Here is a 23,126-nt window from a genome sequence, read left to right on the forward strand (position 1 = left end):
AAGATGAAACAAAATTATAATATCCAGGGTTGACAAGGATAAGGAAACTGACATTCATATAAAGAAGATGAAAATGTAAACTGATCCAGCTTTTCTGGAGGGCGACTTGGCCATACAGATCAAATGCCTTAAAATTGTGCATATCCTTAGAACACATACTAATTCCACACCTAGAAATTTATTTTATGAAACAAAGTTATCACAGATGTGAGTAAAGATTTAGTAACAATAATGTTTACTGCATTATTTATAAAAATGAAAAACTGGAAACAATCCAAATGTCCAACAATAAAGAACTAGTTAAACTACCCATATGATGGAAAGTCTCTGCTGCCATTAAAAATAATGCTGTAGAACAATATTTAATGACATGGAAAAATATTCATGATCTCTGTTAAGTAGAAAAAAGCACACTGCAAAACAGAATATAGAATATGGTTCCATTTTTGTTCTAACTACACACCCACAGAGGGAAAGAAAACCAGAAAATATTTATACCATATACCAAAATATTAAAAGTACATAACTCCAGCTGCTGAGATTGAGGAAGATTATTTCCTTACTTTCCCTTGGCCATTTTCTAAATTTTATATAATGAATATGTAGCACATTTATAATAAGAAAAACACATTTTTATCTTTTTCTTTATCACTTAAAAAAAGTCTTGCCTGCCTAGGGGAGGGACTAGATCATCTGATCCCCCAAGGGCCCTTCTAGCTCTCTTACTGAAAAAGCAGTACGAAGGAATGATCTTTAGAAAAACTGAAGGATACATTTACGATTCACACTCTAAGCCTTCTGTTTTACAACAAATTCATCTCCATCTCTCTCCTGCCTTCATTCCTTTAAGCTTTGGCATTTATTCCATTTCTTTATTCCCTCATACTTTCTTTAAAGGGAAGATTAAAAAAAAAAAACACACAGATTAGAGTAGTTCAGACTATGTGCATAGTGATGGTCTAGAGCAGTGGTTCTGAAGCAAAGCAGACGTCATACTGGCCTTGCCTCTGTGTGGCCTTAACCAGGTTACTTAACCTAAGACTTGATTTCCTCTTCTGTACAACATAGTTATCAGCCAGCCCCTATTTCACAGGCTGCCATGAGAACTAAATGAGACATTCGTAAAAACTTAATACAGTGCATGGGGAGTAGTGCCAACTAACAAATGGGAGCTATTTTTATTATTTTTAGAGGATAGTGGCATCCTGCATTGTACTTGCTCAATAAAATACCAAGATAGAAGTAAATTAACCAACCCGATTCTCAAAAGGTCACTTCTGATTTCTTTTCCCTCGTGTTCTTCTACCGCATGAGCCTTACTGAGGACACGGGAAATGCTTTCTAATCACTCGAGTTAGCACATTTGTCTCTGCCCTCTTCCAAACCCCCACCACTGCTGACATTCACGTAGCATAGATTATGTGCCATCTTAAGGACAAAAGAATCTTTAAGATTATCCGAACAGCCCCTCTACCTATAAAAATTTTCCTTGCATGAAACAATATGAATAGCTAGTAAAAACTCTTCTCAAAATAGTAGCATTTTGGACTTATACAGAAGCAAATTTATTCAACTGCCTCAAGAAAAACAGAATCTGGGAGATTTGAGACTAAACACCAAGCAAAACAATCAATATTACATGAGAGCAAATGAAAAATTACCAAAGAACTCAAACGAAAGTGTAGTCCAAGCACAACAAACTTTCAAAGCAAGTAATATGGGCAAATTTATTTGGGGACAGGTAATAAATTTAATAATTATAATAATCAAGAGAGAATTGTCTAAAGGTATCATGACATACTGACTTTCTCTAAGATAATTTATAACTAACATAATAATAGCCTTTGCTTTTATTCCCCACACCTCCCAATCTCCTCTCCTTGTCAAACTTCCATTAAAGCTTAATGGAGGGCTTCCCTGGTGGCGCAGTGGTTGAGAGTCCGCCTGCCAATGCAAGGGACACAGGTTTGTGCCCCGGTCCGGGAAGATCTCACATGCCGTGGAGTGGCTGGGCCCATTAGCCGTGGCCGCTGATCCTGCGTTTCCGGAGCCTGTGCTCCACAATGGGAGAGGCCACAACAGTGAGAGGCCCGCGTACCGTGCAAAAAAAAAAAAAAAAAAAAAGCTTAATGGAAAAATATATATAGTGGAAGAAAATATATATTAAATATATTAAAATATCTGGAAGAATACACTTCCATTGTTTTCTCTGAGAAGGAGGTATGGGAATTTGGGAAAGTGGAAGAACTTTCACATACATCTCTACTGTTTATGTATTTTTTTTACAGTGAAGATTTTATATATACCTTTATATATAAAGATATATGTAAAGATTTTACATATATATTGTAATGGAAGAGTATAAGGACAAATTAAATTAAGTCCCATAAAAACCCTAGCAAGTTTCATAAATATCAGGGGAAAAAAGGTCTCCACTCTTTCGAAAAATGCTTTGCAGCTTCTCATGGTATTTTTAAAGATGGACTAGCTACTGTTGGGAAAATACATTATAAGTAGGTAAGCATTAGCCATGGTTGAAACTGGAAAGCAGGAACCTGCTAAACCAGTGATCTGACTTCACATTTCCAACTGCTTTTATACCATCTAACATATCAAGATGGAGACCACCTCCAGCTTTGACCAAGGCGTCCAAAAGAAATGGTAACAACCCAAACACTTTGGAAAGTCATTTCATGAAAAAGAAACTCACAAAAGGAATATTATGAAACAGCATACTTGACATAAGCACAGGCGTATGTTCTTCTAGATGTCTGGGGTTATTTGGATTATGAAAGGCAACCTCATTTATCAGTACAACTACTATTACCAAGAGGAAAAAAAAAATCTGCAAATTCAGAGTAAACAGAATTAGGCCTCCTACATTTAGCCAAGTGAAGCAACCAACAAAAACCAAACACATAAATCCTCTATGTCTTTCAGAGGTTTTTTCCCCTTTAAACAAAGGATTTACTTTCTGCTCTTCCTGTGGCCCCCTACATTTGGATCCCTCTTTCCTACTTTGGTACAATGTATCCCTAAGTAGTTTCAATGAGTTGGGAATTAATTGTCATTCACAAGCCGGAAAAGAAGAAGAAGAAGAAAGAAGCAGCAGGATTAACTGCAATTGCCACTACAACGGAGAAACTTGCATCTTGCACTCTTGCCATGTAAATAAGGCACAGATCCTGCAGGAACAAGCCAAGCACCAAGATGCTTAATTAATGGAGCTCTTTAATGTGCAAATCAGGAACAAATTGCAAGTTCTGACTTGCATTGATTATGAAAACATTAATTGAATGAGCAAGACCCTAAAAAAAAGACACAATCCTAAGTCTTCAAAGAGACCAAAAGAATACAAAGCTCTGGAAACCAGACAAGTCTGACCAATGTGTAAAATGTAAACCTAAAACTGAGGCCTGCTCACTAGTACACAATGAATTTAAAAACAAGAAACAAAAACCTCAACAGTTTAATCAGAAAGCAATCACCATAAAAGCGTCTATTCCACCAACATCTAGCATTAAGCAGAAAAATGACTGTTCACTCCAGAAGCTCACAGACACTGCTTTAATGAAAAAAAAACCCTTTATATATACACACACTTATATGTATATAGGTATAACAAAACAGTGCTGTCTCTTTAAAAAGAAATTCATCCTATATAAATTATAGCCATAAACTTTTCCTGCAGTGCAGTCTAATTAATTCTTGTTCTATACACAAAGGGAAATGCTGGGTGACAAATGGGTGTGAAGCCAGAAAGCTGCCAGGTCTGCAAAACATTTTCTACTTCAATTTATAAGCAATTTTGCAGTAAATCATCAACCAGAACCTGGAATCTCAGGAATCTCTGAGTGTCCAAACCACATTATATCACTTATCAAAGAGAGAAGGAAAAGAAGTTTAAAGACATCTCATTTTTCAGTTCTAACCCACATCAAAATCTAGAAGCTCTGCATAATCTATTATTCTCTTCTGGGTAAGGTTTTAGTACCAGAGATATATTTTTCAAGCAAAAATGACACTATAGGTTGATGTAGCCCATTCCTCCATCCCTAGAAGTACTGTATCATGTACCCATTACCATAAGAAATATTCCCAGAGTTATGTGGGAATAACCACATAACTATTTACACCCCTCCCTCAATCTAAGCAAAATGTTCACAATCAAGCCAAGCGGAAGGGTTCAGAGGCAAGCCAGCGGACAAAATTTAGGGATGAAACACTCCAAGGAAATGAGTCTACCGAAGAGGAAAATAGAAACTTACAGGAAACAAAGAAGAAAGCAGGGCTGCCCCTTTGTAGTCAAACCCTTCCCCCACCCCTAACCTCTGCCAGCCACTGATGTATTCTCCATCCCTTTAGTTTTACTTTTTCCAAAATGTCATATAAATGGAATGTTAAAGTATACATATAATATTTTGAGACTGGCATCTTTCACTAGCATAATACCTTTGAGATTCATCAGTGATTCTGCATTTATCAATATTTTGCTCCTTTTTATTGCTGAGTAATGTACCACAATTTATCTGTTTGTCTACTGAAGGACATTTGAGCTGTTTCCAGTTTTTGGTGATTATGATTAATGCTGCTATAAACACACACATACAAGTCTTTGTGCGGACATATGTTTTCATTTCTCTAGGGAAAATATCTAAAAGTAGGACTGCTGGATCATCTCGTAAATATACGTTTAACTTTATAAAAAAACTAGCTTTCTTCCACAGTGGCTATACCATTTTGCATTCCCACCAGCAATGCATGGAAGCTCCAGTTGCTCTGCACCCTTGCTGACACTTGATGTTGTCAGGTGTTTGTTTTTGGTCATTCTAATAGGTATATAGGGGCATCTCCTTGTGGTTTTAATTTGCATTTCCATCAACACTAATGATTATGTTAAATAAACATCTTTTCATGTGCTTATTTGTCATCATATATCTTCCTTGGTAAAGTTTCTGTTCAAGTATTTTGCCCTTTTTTTTTAAAGGGTATTTTTTATTGTTGGGTTTTAAGAGTTCTTCATATATCCTGGACACAAATCCTTTGTCAGATGAGTGATTTGCAAATATTTTCTTTCAGTCTGTAGCTCTTCTTTTCATTCTGTTAATGCGTCTTTCACAGAGCAAAAGATTTCCTTCTGATTTAGTCCAATCATCAGTTTGTTCTTTTAAGGATTATGCTTTTGATGATCTAAGAACTCTCTCTAACCAAAGGTCATGGAGATTTTTCTCCCATGTGTTCTTCAAAACACTTTATAGTTTTATGCTTAACATTCAAGTTGATGAAGTATTTTGTTAATTTTTGTATGAAGTATGAGCTGTAAGTTGAAGTTCACTTTTTTTGCAAATGAATGTACTATTGTACTAGCACCATTTGTTGAAAAGACTATCTTTCTCCACTACCTCTGCACCTTTGTGAAAAGCCAATTGCCTATATTTGTGAGAATCTATTTCTGAACTCTCTATTTTATTCCACTAGCTAAAATAAATTTAAAAGGAATAAACCCACAAAGGAAGGACAAAGTACAAGCATACCTTGTTTCATCGCACTTCGCAGATACCCTGTGTTTTACAAATTGAAGGTTTCTGGCAACCCTGTATCGAGCGAGTCTATAGGCACCATTTCCCAACGCATTTGCTCACTTCATGTCTCTGTGTCACAGTTTAGTTAGTCTCACAATATTTCAAACGTTTCCATTATTATCATATCTGTTTCGGTGATCTGTGATCAGTGATGTCTGATGTTACAGTTGTGACTATCTCGGGGTGCCACAAACCATGCCCATATAAGACGGTGAACTCAAAACTGATTGTTGAAATGACAACAAAGGATTTAGAACATTACATGAACTTAGCTGATAAAGCAGTGGGAGGGTTTGAGACGACTGACTCCAATTTTGAAAAAGGTTCTACTGTGAGTAAAACACTATCAAACAGCATCACCTGCGACAGAGAAATCATTCATGAAAGGAACAATCACTGCGGCAAACTTCACCGCCCCCCGCCTCCAGCAAACACCACCCCCCACGCCCCCAACACCCCCACCACCCCGCTGCCTCCCCGCAATCAGTCAGCAGCCATCAACATCAAGGCAAGACCCTCCACCGGCCAAAAGATTACAACTCACTGAAGGCTCAGATGACAGTTAGCATTTTGTAGCACTAAAGCATTTTTTAATTAAGGTATGCAGATTTTTTTTAGACATAATGCTATTGCTATTATACACTTAATAGTATAGTGCAGCCATAACTTTTATATGCACTGGGAAACAAAAACAGTCATGTGAGTCACTTTATTGAGATATTCGCTTTATTGCAGTGGTTTGGAAATGAACCTGCAATATCTCTGAGGTATACCTGGATAAGAGAGATGACAGAAACTAAGTTTTGTAAGCTAAAAAGCCAATGACTACACGGTTATTAGAATGTCTGAAATTAAAAAGACTGACCATGCCAAGTGTTAATAAGGATGTGAAGCAAGTGGAACTTTTATACACTGCTGGGAGGATTATAAAATGGTATAACCACTTTAGAAAACAGCTTGGCAGTTTCTATGAAAACTAAACATATTTACCATGTGACCCAGCCATTCCGTTCTTAGTTCTTCAGGAGGCATGAAGTATATGTCCATACAAAAGCATGCACACAAATGTTCACGGCAGCTTATCCATAACAGCTAAAAACCAGAAACAAAACAAAGCAAATGTGCTATATCCATATACTACTACTACTACTACTCAGCAATGAACTGCTGATATAGGCAAAAACATGGCTGAATCTCAAAATAATTACACTGAGTGAAAGACAGACGAGAAGAGTACAAACTGCATGATTCCATTTATATAAAACTCTAGAAAATGCAAACTAATCTACAGTGACAGAGAGTAGATTAGTGGTTGCCGAGGAATGGGGAGGGACAGAGACAGAGATTACAAAGAGGCTGAGGAACTTCTGGGGATGAGGAATATGTTCGTCATCTTGACTGTGGTGATGGTTTCACGTGTGTACACAGAGGTCAAATTGTACAGATGCTGCTGACAGGTGAAGTAAGATGAGGACTGAGAACTGACCATTTAACTCAGCAACATGGTGGTCATCTGTGACCGAGGAGCAGTTTTGGTGGAGCAAGAGGGATACAGGCTTGACTGGAATGCGTTCATGAGAGAACAAGAGAAAGGGATTCAAGACAGTGAGTACAGACAACTCTTTCCAGGGATGCTGTTTACAGGGTTAGGGTTACAGAAATGGGACCTATATGCAGGTTACTGTATGTCAATTATAGCTCAATAAACCAGTTTTGGGCTTCCCTGGTGGCGCGGTGGTTGAGAGTCTGCCTGCTGATGCAGGGGGCGCGGGTTCGTGTCCCGGTCCGGGAGGATCCCACGTGCCGCGGAGCGGCTGGGCCCGTGGGCCATGGCCGCTGGGCCTGCGCGTCCGGAGCCTGTGCTCCACAGCGGGAGAGGCCACAGCAGTTAGAGGCCCGCATACCGCAAAAAAAAAAAAATTAAAAAAAAATAAAAAAAAAAATAAACCAGTTTTTTTTTTTTTTAAGCAGATGGACAAATAACTGACTTAGCAAACCTGAGCTAGTTGACCTTGGTGCTGGCAGTGAAGAAAAAGAAGCAATCCCCTCACGGTCCGCAAATACAACCCCAGAAGCTTCAAGAACTAGCAGTGCCAGGCACCTCTAGGAGAGGAGAGGAAGGTAGGGCTACAAACAGTCAACACACCTCTTTACTCAGGCAGATGTTTAGAGGTTTATCCCTTGAAGAGAGTTAAACATAGGGTCTCTGGACAGGGGGACACCAGACACAGTTGAGGCAAGGGCATAGTTCTCGAAACGGGGAATAAGCAGAAGTTCACAGACTGAATGCTGAGACCCCCAGCCTACCCACCTCCTACAATGCTGGCAGCCAGGCAGGAGATTACAAGTTCTCTAGCAACTAAGATCCCATAAAGAACAAAGATCTAAAAATACTGACATGGGGGTTTCCCCACATGGCCCAGATAGAGCACTTTACAATGGAAACCACAGACAAAGAGCCTCATCCAAACATACAAAGCTGCTAATCAGCTTCTGAGTACCCCACTCTTGAAAGTCAACAGTGGACAAGAGAGCACCAAATATTTGAAGAAAGCATCTAACATATTACACCCAGGTTAAAACAAAAGAAAAGAAAGCAGCGTGGAGGAAACAGACTACTCAGGAAGAACTCTTAAGACTATACATACATATATACACCAGGTATATCCCCAGAGAAATAAAATGTATGACAAGAAATAAAAATACTCAACAGATGAGAAAATAAAGCTGAGGAAATGTCTTAGGAAGTGGTGGCGGGGGGGGGGGGAGAGAAAAGAAAAAAAAGACAGAGAGAAAGAACTGGAAAACTGAAGAGAAAAAAAAAGAAGAAAATCAGACGAAAAGTCTAACACCAAATGATAGGCCTTGCAGAAAAAGAAGAGAAAAGAGAGGGTAGAAAAATCACTAACAAAATAATTTCAAGAAAATTTCCGAGGACTGAAAGATACGAGTCTCCAGCCTGAAAAGGCCTGCAGACACTCTGCACAATGATGAAACACATCCACAACAAGGTGCAGCATCATGAAATTCCAGAATTCTTTGGACAAAGAATTCAAAACAGGGAGGAAAAAACATTAAGATCAGGGATCAGAATGGCTTCTGACTCACCAACAGCAACTTCAGAAGGTGGAAAGCAAAGGAATATTCTATAGACTTTTATACACAGTCGGCGAGTCAATCAATTGTGATGATAGAGTAAAGGTACTTTCAGACAATCAAGGTCTAAAAAAGTTTCCCTCTCATGCATCCTTCCTCAGCAAGCTATTAGAGGGTGTGCTTCACCAAAATAAGGGAATAAGCCAAGAAAGATCCTGACAAGGAGATCCACACAAGTGGGAAGTGAAGGTAATCCCTAGGATGGTGGTGCAGGGAGATCCCAGCATGACGGCCGGGCACCAGAGAAGGGTTAACAGTCCAGATTAGAGCAGGCCAAAAGGTTCTGGGAGACGGGGCTTCCCTGGTGGCACAGTGGTTAAGAATCCACCTGCCAATGCAGGGGACACAGGTTCAAGCCCTGGTCCGGGAAGATCCCACATGCCACGGAGCAACTAAGCCTGTGCGCCACAACTACTGAAGCCTGCGCTCTAGAGCCCACGAGCCACAAGTACTGAGCCTGTGTGCCACAACTACTGAAGCCCACGCACCTAGAGCCCGTGCTCCGCAACAAGAGAAGCCACCGCCATGAGAAGCCCGTGCACCACAATGAAGAGTAGCCCCCGCTTGCCACAACTAGAGAAAGCTCACGCGCAGCAACGAAGACCCAACGCAGTCATAAATAAATAATTTTTTTAAAAAAAAAGTTCTGGGAGAGACTTCTTTAGGAAGGTAAGCTGGCAGAAGAGCTGATGCAACTGATTATCTTGAGGGGAGATTTAGACAACTAGAGAAAAGTTCAGGCTTGAATTACAGCATAGAAAACAAAATAAACAAAAAAGTAACAGTTATTAACTCTAGAAAACAAAACGATGTGTGAGAAAGGAAAAATAATCATGGCATATATATTACCCGGCTGAGCTGTGAACAGTGTTTACACAGACATAATAATGTAAACACTGACTACTGATCTAACCAAATTACAATATAACCAGGAAGGGACAGAAAGTGTGCATGAGTGTAGCAGGAACAAGGGCTAAATCCTCATTTTCATAATGAGGAGTCAATAAATAATGCCTAAAACTGAAAAATATAGTAGAAATGAAACATGTCACTTAGAGATACAGAGATAAATTCATGAATTCAAAAAATAATAGTAATAATTTAAAATATAATTGTTGCTTTAGGAGAGTGGGTTATGTATGGCAAGGTAGTGGAGTGTACAGTCAGCATACACTAGTTTTCATAACAAGCTCTGTAGAATTATTTGACTCTTTAAATTGTATACATGTGGGCTTCCCTGGTGGCGCAGTGGTTGAGAGTCCACCTACCGATGCAGGGGATACGGGTTCGTGCCCCGGTCCGGGAAGATCCCACATGCCGCAGAGCGGCTGGGCCCGTGAGCCATGGCCGCTGAGCCTGCACATCCGGAGCCTGTGCTCCGCAACGGGAGAGGCCACAACAGTGAGAGGCCCGCGTAACGCAAAAAAAAAAAAACAAAAAAAAAACTCTATACATGTTTAAACTTGGATAAAAATGTAAAAGAGAGGAAAAAAGTCCAGAGTAAACAAAAGCTGGTGGAGATAGGGATACTTCTAAGAACTAAAGTGAATATAAAACAAAAGCAAAATAACTTTAAATGTACATAATATACTCTAAGTATATTAATTATATAGAAAAGGAACACTCAGAAAACAAAAGATCTTTTAGAGATTAAAAATATGATTGCGGGCTTCCCTGGTGGCGCAGTGGTTGAGAGTCCGCCTGCTGATGCAGGGGACACGGGTTCGTGCCCGGGTCCGGGAAGATCCCACATGCCACGGAGCGGCTGAGTCCATGAGCCACAGCCGCTGAGCCTGCGTGTCCCCAGAGCCTGTGCTCCGCAACGCGAGAGGCCACAACAGTGAGAGGCCCGCGTACCACAAAAAAAAAAAAAAGAACTAGGAAATTAAACTCAAAATTTTTCTGAACACAGATACAGAAAATCACAGAAAGATGGAACATGTCAGAGAAAAAACAACACTAATCCAGTTTAATACCTAAAAGAGAGCAGAGATGATGGAGAGAAGGAAATTAGCAAAGAAATATTAGAAGAGATCTTCCCAAAACTGAAAGACCACACAATCTTAAGATTAAAAGGGCCCAGTAAGTACTCAACACAATGAATAATAAAGGACCCATACCTAGACATAGCTTCGGGCAATTTCAGAAAACCAAGAATAAACAGAAGATCCCAAACATTTCCAGAGAACAAAAACAAGTCACCTACAAAGGAATGAGACTCAAACCAGCAACCACCTTGGACAACATCTGGATGACAGAAGACAATAGGGCATGTGGAAGGCTGAACAATGGTCCCCAAAGAGGTCCACATGCCATTCTAATCCCCAGAACCTGTGAATACCTTACTTTACAAGGCAAAAGGACTTCTTCACAGGTGTGATTAAGTTAAGGCTCTGCAATGGGGAGAGGATCTTGAGTTAGCCAGGTGGGCCCAATGTAAACAGGAAGTCCTTACAAGAGAGAGGCGACAGGGTCAGTCAGAAAAGGAACACTTGGTGTGATGGGATTGCTGGTTTTGAAGATGGAAAAGAGCCATGAGCCAAGGAATGCAGGCAGCCTCGAGAAGCTGGAAAAAGCAAGGAAACAGATGCTCCCCCAGAGTCTCTGGAAGGAGCACAGCCCTGCTGACCACCTGGATTTTAGGATTTCTAGCCTCCAGAACTAGAGGCTAGTTCTGCTGTTTTAAGCCACCAAGTTTGTGGTAATTTGTTGTAGTAACAATTGGAAACTGGGACTTCCCTGGAGGTCCAGTGGGTAAGACTCCAAAGCTCCCAATGCAGGCGACCCGGGTTCAACCCCTGGTTGGGGAACTAGATCCTGCATGCATGCCGCAACTAACAGTTCGCATGCCACAACTAAAGATCCCACATGCTGCAACTAAGACCTAGTGCAGCCAAAATAAATAAATAATTAAATATTTTTAAAAAAAACAATAGGAAACTAATACAGGGCAGTACTTTCAAGTTCTGAGCGAAAGTAATTTTCAACCCAGAAATTTATACCCAATCCATGAAGAATATATTGATATCAATGACTAATGAGGCAGAGCATTTTTAAATCTGCAAAAAATCAGATCATTTACTCCCCATCCATGTTTGGCACCAAACTGACAAACTGAGATACAGGAAGAGCCAGAACACAGCTCCACCCTAGAAGAGCAAGGAAAGGAAGTCCCAGGAGGACCCAGTGCGCCAGACCCAGAGAACAACCCACTCAAACCGGGAGAATGTAAGAGGAGAGACCGCACGATTTAAAGTTTGGGGGAAGAAGGATTGAGATGATAAAACTGAGCCATCAGGGGAAGAAAAGAATATCTAGAGACCTAGGAAAAAAATGATATAATAGATAAACAGTCCAAATGTGAAGCAAAAAACAAAAATGAAAAAAAACACAAAAAAATAAAAAGAAGAAAAAAACAAATCTGAAGCAAACTAAAATACAGCATGATTTTAAGCAACCGATGGAGGGTTATAAAAAATCTACTTGAACTAGGAACTAGGCACTTGTACTGAACTAGGAACATACTCCTACAGACAGGCCTCTGAACACACAGGAAAGAAAAAGTCATTTTCCAGTCCCTCCCTGCCCTGGTATTACACCCTTATTTACATGATAATAATACACTGTAAATGCAGTTGACTGGTTTTCAACTCCCAGGGTCAACATATGGATAGAGTATGGGAATCTTGGTTGCAGTTGCAGGGCAGAATGTAAAAACGTAGTGGAAGAAGAATGGAATGACTACCTCATACCTCTTCCTCCCAAATTTCTACCACCTCCTTCCTTACTCCTCATTCACAATTTATGACCTTGGTTTCTATTTCAAAGAAAACAGAACGATGAAAAGAGAATTTTCAGAGACTCCTACCTATCTGTGTCTACTCACATACTGTCTTCCCACCTGTCACTACGATTAAACTGTCCCCACTATCAAAGGCCACCATTCCCTAAGGATGCCCTAGTCCCATCTCACATACCTCCTCAAGGACATTGCTACAGATATCCACCCCCATCACCATCAATTTCCCTTCTGCTGCATCATTCTTGCCAACATACAAACATGCTGTTATTGCTCCCATCTCAAAAACAAAACACTTCTCTTGACTCCACATCCTTCTCCATCTAACCTCCCATTTCTCTGCTCCCTTCTAAAGTAACATTCCTAGAAAGAGTTGGCTATACTCACTACCTCAGATCCCTTTTTCCCGTCCTCTCACAAACCCATCCCAGTCAAGCCTGCATCCCTCCCACCCTACCAAAACTGCTCATCAAGGTAGAGGATGGCCACCATGTTGCTAAATGAAATGGTCACTACTCAGTCTTCATCTTAACCTGTCAGTAGCATTCTCATCTTTCATACCAGAGGATAAAGAAATCAAGAAATAGAGATCTAAACAAATTATTTAAAATTATAAAAGGAAAACGAAATAAAATGAGACTGAAAGTAAGGCAAAGGACTGTTGTCTTCCTGAATGCTTCTGTATTATTTATCATATTCATGTATAATTTTAATAAATTGATTTAAGAATAAGTGTTAAGACACAAATAACAATAATAGAGTAGCATCTTTTTGCAGTGGTCAGGTTCTAAAGTCTGAGCATAAAGCAAAAATCAAGTTCTCACAAAACTGCTTTAAAAATCCCGAAAATTGCCCAGAAAGTACAGCACCACAGTCTCTGTGCCAGTTCAACATGGTCAGTTTCTCCCCTCAAACACTACAGCCACTTCGTCGATTAAACACAAGATGATTACATTTGGGGACCGTGCTGGACAAAGACTGCAGGCTGTAACTGTAACCACTAGATTCGCAGTCTGTCTGACGAGATGCTCACTGGAGAGGTACCCGGAACAAAGAATAACTACGGCAGCCACAGATTCCACCTGCCACCCATGCTTACTCCAGGGCATAAGCACACTGAAAAAGATGGCAGGCAGAATCACTGGCACTACTTAAGCTGTTTCTCTCTCCCTCTTTTTCTTTTGGCCAGGCATATATGGTTAAAGGTGAGTTCATAAAATGTCCATATAAAGAGACTCCAACATACACTGATGTGTATGACTTCACTGTGAATCCAGCGGATAGGGCAATCCTACTACATATGTTACTACTACCACTACGACGATGATGACGACTACTACTTACTACTAGTACTACCTACTACTACTACTGCCTACTACTAGTACTACTACAAGTCCGGGTTGCTTCCTTATGTAACTCATCACAATTAAAGATTGTTTCAGGCCTGAAGACAACCTTAATTCCTAAGAAACCCAAAACAATAAAACAAATGTTCTGATGAGATTGGCTGCGGTAGTTTTCAAGCTTCCACAGCTCTGCAAGCCATCTAGGGCCCATCTTTTCAGAGCGGGTGAAAGAATCTGACACTCTCCTCCTGGGTCCCCCACTCAGTTGCTTTGGAAAAGCACTTGCTCTGTTGACCCTACTTTACTTTCTACATAGTATAAATGCCTAATTAACCACGTTGGACAAATTAGGTAGTAGCTCAACAGGGACCAAAAGTCTTCCTACATAGAACTCATTCTCTAAGAAACAGATCAAACATAGCATAGATTTCAAAGCTAAGGCAAGAGGTATTATGTAAATATCAAACAGAAAGTTATCAAGAAATGATTGCCTTCATTTCTCACCTACAGTTTAGGAAAAATAAGAGGATCAATAATACTCTGTGGTGGGAGTCCAGGAAAACAACTGCTACAGATGAGAATTAAATGGTTATAATTCTTCTAAGGGCCAACTTGGCAGTATCTTCCAAAAGCCTTAAAAAAGAAACAAAAGTACGATCCCTTTGTCCCAGCAACTGAATTTCCAGGAACGTAGATCTGTGCTGTCCAATTCAGTATCCACTAGTCACATGTGGCTACTGAGGACTCGAAATGTGGTTAGCCCAAATGGAGAGGAACTGTAAATGTAGAATACACTCTGGATTTCAAAGACTTGACATGAAAAAACATACATAAGAGATCTCATTAGTATTTAAATATTGACTATATGTTAAACTTTTAATATTTCTTATATACTGCATTAAGTAAAATATGTTACAAAAATTAATTTTACCTGTTTCTTTTTACAATTTTCTAAAAATTTGATTACTAGGAAATTTAAAATTCGTATGTGACTTGAACCATATTTATACTGGACAGTGCTACTTTTAGGCAAAATGCTCGAATATGTATGTACAAGAGTGTTTATCAAAGCATGCTTTATAAAAGTGAAAGGCTGAAATAAACCTGAGTATCCATCAATACAGACTGGCTAAATAAACTGCAGTAAATCAATAAAATGGAATATTCTGTAGCCACTGAAAATGCTGACGTACATCTAAATATACTGACATGAAATATGTTAAGTAGAAAAAACTAAGCTTACAAAATAGTACATACTTGTAAGATTCCATGTTTGTTTAAAAAAGTGTGTGTGTGTATGTGTGTGTAAACACAGAAAAAGGTCTGAAAGGATATTCATCAAAATGACAACTGTTGGTTACCTCTGGGTAGTAAGATTACAGGTAATCCTTATTTTCTTCTTTATGCTCTTATGTATTTTCTGAATTTCTGAAGTAAGCACGACATGATTTTATAATTAGAAGAGTAAAGCTATTTTAAAAAATAATAGCCATCAGCTGAAACAAAAAGATCAATCTTCCTCACACCATCCTGGCTAGATGAAGTCTACAGTAATAAGAGTCCTTAATCCTACACAATGCTACACTTGGAGAAGCTTGCAAGTGCCTTCGTCCCAAGCAATACTTAAACCTATCCCAAGTAATTACGGATATTCCAGGGTTCTACAGATCATTTGTGAGAACTCTGTCATGAACCCACAAAGCGTTAATCGAGCTAACACTGAAATAGATGTTCATGGATTTGTCACCTAAGGCAACTAAGTAATAACAAAGGGGGAATTTCCCTGACAATATTGGTTGCCTATGGGATAGGGGACTGGGTAGCAGGGGTACGGGGTGGGAAGGAGGATTTTCTCTGCAGAGTCATTAGCATCTTTTGAATTTTGAGCCATGTGAATACACTGCCTACTTAAAAATAAATAAAATTTAAAAAACAAAACAGAAACATTATCTATCAAGATTCCGATTGCCATGACTTACTCAAAATTTTAAAAGTTGTTCTTTAAGGTATGTATTAGTGCTGTGGTCAAATTGGCATTAAAATTTTTAGTCTATTCAAGTCAAAATAGTTGAGGGGCTGGGGGAAGGGCCACAGAGGGATGAGAGGGTGAACTCGAACTAGAAGTGGGAAGATGGGGGGCGGGCACAAACAAAACGTAACTTCTTAATAGTGGAATTTCTGTTTATACTCTTAAGCAAGTAAAAAATCTCAACACTTCCTCTATATTTATATTACATTATACTGTGTTCTTGGGGGGATTTTGCTTATAGGAAATATCAAAATGTCAGCCATTGTTTCTATTAAAGGTCTTCAATGATATTGCATTTTAGACCTATAATGAAACATGGTGCTCACTGCAATCTGTACTGCATCTCATTAAATACATTAATAACATGCATTTCACTAAAAGGTCAACTTATTATGGCTGAAGTTTGGCTTTCCTTTAATCATTTCATTTAAAGCTATAGAGCAAACTCTGAAAAGACAATAGAGAGCGCCTGTTACAGGAATGCTCCCTCAATTCCCCATCCATTCAAACCAGTTATGTTTATTAAGAAATCACTGTTAGTGTTTTTGTGTGGGATGATATTGTGATTTTTTTTAAAATGCTTTTCTCTTAGAGATCCATGCTGATTTACTGATAAAATGATAGGATGTCTGGTGTTTGCTTCAAAATAAAGCAGAAGTAGGGGGTGAGTTAGTATAAGTAGATGAAATAAGATACGCCGTGACTTGATAAGTGTTTAGCTGGTAAAGGTATATGGGTTCACTATACAATTCTCTCTACTTTTATATAGGTTTGATATATTCCATAATGAAAAGTTTTAAACAACTCATGCTGAGGTTTCCTTAAATAACATGCCTTTTTCCTTATATACTGCTGCTACCAACATAAAAGAACTGCCTCCTAACGCTACAGAAGTTTTTAAAAGAAAATCAGAGAGGAAAAAGCTAACCTCTTCAGAGGAATGGTTTTGTGCATGGAAAATCCCTTAATTTTGCTAAGGTTACTTCATGACTTACCACTTATGCAACTACTAAAATATCAAAAAATGCCTCTGAAATTAGTTCACATCCAGAGGTATCCAACATGTAATATCAGGGTGATTTGGGGACTAAGTGCGTTGCGGAAGAAAGGAGATATTTGTTTAGTTTCTGAAAAGTAGAGTTTAAGGTGCTTAGGGTACAAAAGCATGCTGCTCGGGACTTAACTGTGGCTGAAATACAGCTGGAAGTCTGCTCTGTTCTAGAGGCTACTGTTAGGACTATGAGAGTAAATGACAGAGCCAAGGAGAGAATACGCCAAGAAAACACAGCCTGAGAACAGGATCTTAAATGCAGTGAAACTGACACTGAGAGGATAAAAGAGGAGTCAGAAAAGCAGGAGAACCCACACATCACATGCAGTAGCGCCAAAACCTAAGGGAAAAATTTCAAGGAAAGGTTGAAAGCTTCACGGAGGCAGCAGCTGGGTCTGGCAATAAGGAAATCTCTGATCACCTTCTCACAGTCATAGAGGCCAAAGCTGAATTCTAAGTATTACACTAGAATATAACACTACTGGGCTTCCCTGGTGGCGCAGTCGTTGAGAATCCGCCTGCCAATGCAGAGGACACGGGTGCGAGCCCTAGTCCGGGAAGATCCCACATGCCATGGAGCAACTAAGCCCGTGCACCACAACTACTGAGCCTGCACTCTAGAGCCCGCGAGCCACAACTACTGAGCCTGCATGCCACAACTACTGAAGCCCACATGCCTAGAGCCCATGCTCCGCAACGAGAAGCCTGCGCACCACAACGAAGAGTAGCCCCCGCTCAACACAACTAAAGAAAGCCTGCGCACAGCAATGAAGATCCAATGCAGCCAAAAGTCAACAAATAAATTTATTTTAAAATAATAATAATAAAAGAATATAACACTACCCATTTTCCAGAACAAATGGTTAATTTAAATTATATAGGGAATCTGAACACTAACAAAAAGTCAAAAAACACTGGAGACAGTGGGAACGATGGTTAGTTACAGTGACGACCGTCATTCACAGGGCTGAACACTGCCAAATGCCTCTTTCTGCAGAAGAGGAGAACACATGTATGTAACATTTGTGGTGTGCAGTGTGCCAGACACTGTGCTAATGCTTTATATCGATTACGTCCTTTAATCTTCACAATCATATTATCCCCATCTTACTGTGAAGTTAAGTAACTTGCTCCAGGTCACTCAGCTAATCCACTGCTGAGATGGAATCTAAACCCAGGCAGTCTGACCTTACTGTAAGACCAACCACACTGAAAAGAGATTTAATTAAAGAAATTAAGTTCCAGTGTTTGTTCTGGGGTCAGTACAAATTCAGCCTATGTTCCACACCAGCTATATAACATAGTATAAATTGTTCATCCACAGTAACGTAACCAAGAAGTTTTTCTTAAACTCTGCTCACCAAGATAGGGAAATACACAACATATTGTATCATATTGTCATAAAGGTAGAAACAAGAATTAGCTACCCTTCAGATGCATAGAAATTCTGGTAACCAGAAAACGCTCCTAGATAACTAATAAGGACCTACTGTATAGCACAGGGAACTCTATTCAATACTCAATTCCACAATGGCCTATGTGGGAAAAGAATCTAAAAAAGAGTGGATATATGTATAACTGATTCACTTTGCTGTACACCTGAAACTAACACAACATTGTAAATGAACTATACTCCAATAAAAATTTCAAAAAAAGAAAACTCTCCACCCTTCCACCTGAGAATATGTGATACCAAATAAACATTCCTTTCTTCTCCCTCTTCCGCTGCAACCCACCTAGTCAGATTAGGAGACATCTGTCAGATTAACTGGAATTCATCAACGAGGCAAAGAGGCAATTGGTTAAGTACAAAAAGAGATGGGGGAATTCCCTGGCGGTCCAGTGGTTAAGGCACAGCGCTCCCAATGCAGGACACGTGGGTTAGATCCCTGGTGGGGGAACTAAGATTCCCACATGCCACATGACACGGTCAAAAAAATAAAATAAAATAAAAATGTTTCTTTTTTAAGTGTTTAAAATGATCGGAACTGTTGCAAAATAAAAGTTAAATAACATTAAAACAGCTAAAAAACTGAACTGTATCCAAGAGTAAGAATGCGTCCCTTATACCGAGCACTGATAAAACCTTAAAATATCTACATTTTGAGATGAACCCCCAAAAAAGCGGGGACAGGGTTGGCTCAAGCAAGAAGAGTAATGAGTAACAATATGGAAAAGGCCTTATTGTGAAACATTTAAGACATTTAATCTAGAGTAGTCTTGGTCTAGGTCTCATTCCAAAGGCATACCGGAAATCAGGGCACTAGGGCGTTAAAAATAGCAGAGAAGTGCCCCCAAAATCTCAAAAATGCTGAAAACCACCAAGCTACCATTTATTTGAGGGAGGAAGCGGGGAAGAGCTGGAGGAGGGGCTACAAAAGACCCACCCTCACAGTAACTACAGGGTTCCTGACTTCAAGTGTGTCAAGACACACAATCTAAAGACGGGCCCTTGGGAAGTAATTCCTAATTAAACCAAGTAGTCCCCGCCAAGAAAGGTTCACACAATTCCTTACCCTAGAAATCCTACCCATTTATCTTAAGTGGTTTAAGGTGATTCTAACCAAGAGGCAGAGCCAAATCAGACTGATGTCCTCCTCAGGCCTCTTTCTCAGGCTAACTCCACGATATTATAAAAACAAGTTTGAAAGAGCAAATGACAACACTAAGTCTCAGCATGCAAGTAAGGGATGGAGATTCCAGCCTCTGTGCGCTCACCCCGCATCTCTCTCCTCGGCCCCAGTCCTCTGGTGCCACTGGGCACCCAGGAGGCAGCCCCTAGATCGTAAGGCAGAAAAGCTGGGGGAGGCTGTCTCTGCCGTGCATGATCGAGCTCTCTAACTTTGGGCGACTCATTCTCTTTGGGCTTTGGCTCTCTCCTCTGTAAAATGAGGGAGTTGGGAGCCAAATAATTGCTAAATTCCTTTGCTCTTCTAAAATTCTTGGACTTTACAGCCCAGCAATTCTCTTTCACAACTTTTTCCTCCCTCTGCGGTCACCATCCTTCACCACCCTCTGTAACCCAAAGGGAGACAGGAGTAAGGTCATCTCAGCATTTTGTTCTAGAAACCACCCAACAAAGAAAGGCATCGTTTAAGCACGTGATATACAAGTTAAACGAACTGAGGTTAGTCATTCACTGTCTCCCTTTCGTTCTATGCCAGTGGTTTTTCCCTGAGCACTAAAGCAGTAGCTCAGAAAGCCAAGAGGAGGGGGAGGGGAAAGTGAGAGCAGGGCTGGAAAAAAGAGGAACAGGCATGACTCAAGCACCCAACCTGTTTCGATCAAAGTTGCCTTCATTTGATAAGAGGGTTATACTGCGATTTTTTTTTAAGTTAAAAATCACCATTTTATACCATATTATGACTAAAGCCAAGTCTTCTCAACTCTGTGGTGCTGTGAATACAATCCCAGTATATCCCAATGAACCCCAGTGGTTCTAAGCATCCCAATATGCGATAAGTATTCTTACTGTTTTTCAAGGCGCTGGCAAATTCTGGGCCACCTTTGTCCTTGAAAATAGGGAAAACATCTGGTTGAGGAAGCTGATTGGTGGTCAGCAGAGCTTTTTGTAGCTTTATCCTTCCTTCCAAGAGCTGGTCCCACAGTGCTGAGAAAGAAAAAAGAATTCCATTCCTCAGTTAATAAAATCTTCCTGGGGCAGGGAGAGGGGGAGGGACTGGAAATCAAAGCAGTCCCTAAGCAGCATGGCTTTATCAGCTTCATGCCATGGAAACACTCTATTTATTACAGGAAATAAATCCGGTGTCTGGACGCAAATTGACTTGCTACATGAGAGAGAGAATGCTACAGCCCAACAAGAGGAGACGCCGCCCTTCCCTTCAACCTTACACAGCTGCCAGAAGTACTAGAGCAGAACCAGCAAAGCAGCTGAGTGAAGCAACAGCAGGCCAAGCACAGGGGAACAGTGCTTTGGGCCTCTAGGTAAGTGGGGCACATCACCAACTAATTGGAAGGACACAGGAGACAGCAAACAGCCACAAACAAACAAAAAGGAGATCAAATGTGGACGCTCAAAACAAGCAAACAGCAAGCCGTGTACAAACCTATCTGGTTCTTCACAGCTTGGCCTTTCTCCACTTCCTCGGAAACTTTGACCTCGGAGAAGGTCATCACCACCCCGTCGTCCTCACTGGTCCTGTCTTCGGCCTTGTCTTCCTCACTCTCACCTTCAAAGTCTTCCTCACCACCCCCTTCCTCCATACCACTCTCCTGCTCTTCGTCTTCCTCGTCCTCACTGCTACCGAGGTCATCCATTCCCTCGGTAAACTTTTCAAAGTCACTGATGCTCTGGACACTGAAGCCCGACGCCTTCCTGGAGTGGCTTCTGCTCCTCTTTTTCCAGGCCAGGCTACTGTCACCATCAGCACACTCCAGTTCCTCAGCACTCATGGCATCCTCACCGGATTCCTCCGGGCCCAGACCCTCTGAATCTCCATCTCCAGACCCTTCCTCATCAGATATTTCTTTATCTAAACAAGGGAGGGAAGAAGGAAAAAAAGAAAAAAAAGTTACCTTAAAACAAACACTAGGCCATATCTTTCATTTTAACTAAAGTATCATGACACCTATCCAAAAAAAAAAGTATTACCGTATTCAATGCAACTCAACAAATATTTATTACACATCTACTATCTCTAAAATGCTAAGGGAGAAACAAAAATGAATAAAACATGGGTCCTATGGGATTTCCCTGGCGGTCCAGTGGTTAAGACTCCGCGCTTCCAATGGAGGGGGCTCGGGTTCGATCCCTGGTTGGGGAACTAAGATCCTGAGTGCCACACGGCGCGGCCAAAAAAAAATAAACAAACAAAAACAAACAAAAAAAAACATGGGTCCTATCCTACTGAAAGGCTCTAGTGGGAAAGACAGACCCATAAAAACTATCATACAGAGAAGAATTAAAAGCACTTTGACAAAGTTTTGGTAATCAAGAGAAGGAAGAGATTTTAGCTGTGGAGCAAGTGAATTTAAGCAAGGTTATAAGAAAAAGGCAGCCTTTGACCTGGACCTTGAAAAATGGTCAAATTTCATCTGGTGTGAGGGAATTACTGGTTTCCCCAAACCTGCATCTGAAAAAACAGAGTTTATCACTAACTGTCCCAAATGCACAATCTCTGTCACCCTAGTGATGCCTATTAAACACTTATTAAGTACCTATTATGAACCAGCCATGGATAAAAACTAGAGACTGACAAACAGAATGTAATATCTGTGGGGGTGGGTTCACAGTCTGCTAGGAGTGGTGGATATGCATAACCAATAACTACATTACAAAAGCATTAGTACAGTGTATAGAGAAGGGTGAGAGATGGCTTCATGTGAAGGACACATTATAGTTTTACTTATTAAGCATAAGTAACAGGTCATCAGACAGAAAAGAGGGAAGGAAAGGAAAAGCAGCAGATGCAAAGGTCCAGCACACAAAAGTGCACTGGGGTACAGAATGCTGGGATATGAGGCCAGAGAGTTGCTCAGGGACCAAATCAGGAGGGGTCTTGTCTTCCACGGGGAGGAGTCTGAACTTGATCCTTCAGTAAATGGAATATTAGTTATGGCTCCTGATTTTACTTATGCTTGGGGTATCCTGACACTTACAGGTCTTTAGTGATTATCCAATCTCTTTCATGGTAGAACACAGGAAGCATAATCATACAGGGACCTGTTACCAACAACTTTCTTCATAAAATAAAGATTTTTATGAAAACATGATCTCTTAAGTACTTCTTTAAGTAACAATATATAAACTCAAGACAGAGAAGGCTGTCAAAAACATATATACAGAAACTAAGTGCCAAATAGTAAAGAGAAATAATCCTTTAAGTTCTTTAAATGTATGCCATTTCTCAGATAAAGAAATATTCACAGAGTAGTAAAGTATAGATCTTAGAGTCAGACTGCCTTATTTGAGTTCCAGCCTGCACTTACTTGATATATGACCTTGAGCAAGTTACTTAACCAATGTGCCCCTCAATTTCCTTATCTGTAAAATGGGGATAAACAGTACCAACCTCACAGGGCTGTTGGGAGGATTAAATGAGATAATACATGTAATGATATGGTGGTTAACATTTTCTGAGGACTTACTATGTACCAGGCTCTTAGAATTTAAAGGACTTACCATAGTGCCTGACACATGGTG

At 40.2% G+C, this 23,126-nt stretch overlaps 1 protein-coding gene across 6 annotated transcripts in view; it reads right to left on the reverse strand.

Annotated features, from left to right (window-relative positions):
* AATF (apoptosis antagonizing transcription factor) overlaps positions 1-23,126 on the reverse strand; it is a 101,344-nt gene that overhangs the window by 75,998 nt on the left and 2,220 nt on the right. For all 6 annotated transcript variants that reach the window (XR_007473568.1, XR_007473569.1, XR_007473570.1 and 3 more), the window contains exons 3-4: positions 21,031-21,456; positions 20,436-20,573 (exon numbers count right to left, since the gene is read on the reverse strand). Coding sequence is in view for 3 of the 6 variants with exons in the window: in XM_049702279.1 (XP_049558236.1) it covers positions 20,436-20,573; positions 21,031-21,456 (564 nt within the window). In the remaining 3 variants the exon portion in view is untranslated. The remainder of the gene's footprint in view (positions 1-20,435; positions 20,574-21,030; positions 21,457-23,126) is intronic.

Source organism: Orcinus orca, chromosome 19, assembly GCF_937001465.1.
Source record: "Orcinus orca chromosome 19, mOrcOrc1.1, whole genome shotgun sequence".
NCBI classification, from domain to species: Eukaryota; Metazoa; Chordata; class Mammalia; order Artiodactyla; family Delphinidae; genus Orcinus; species Orcinus orca.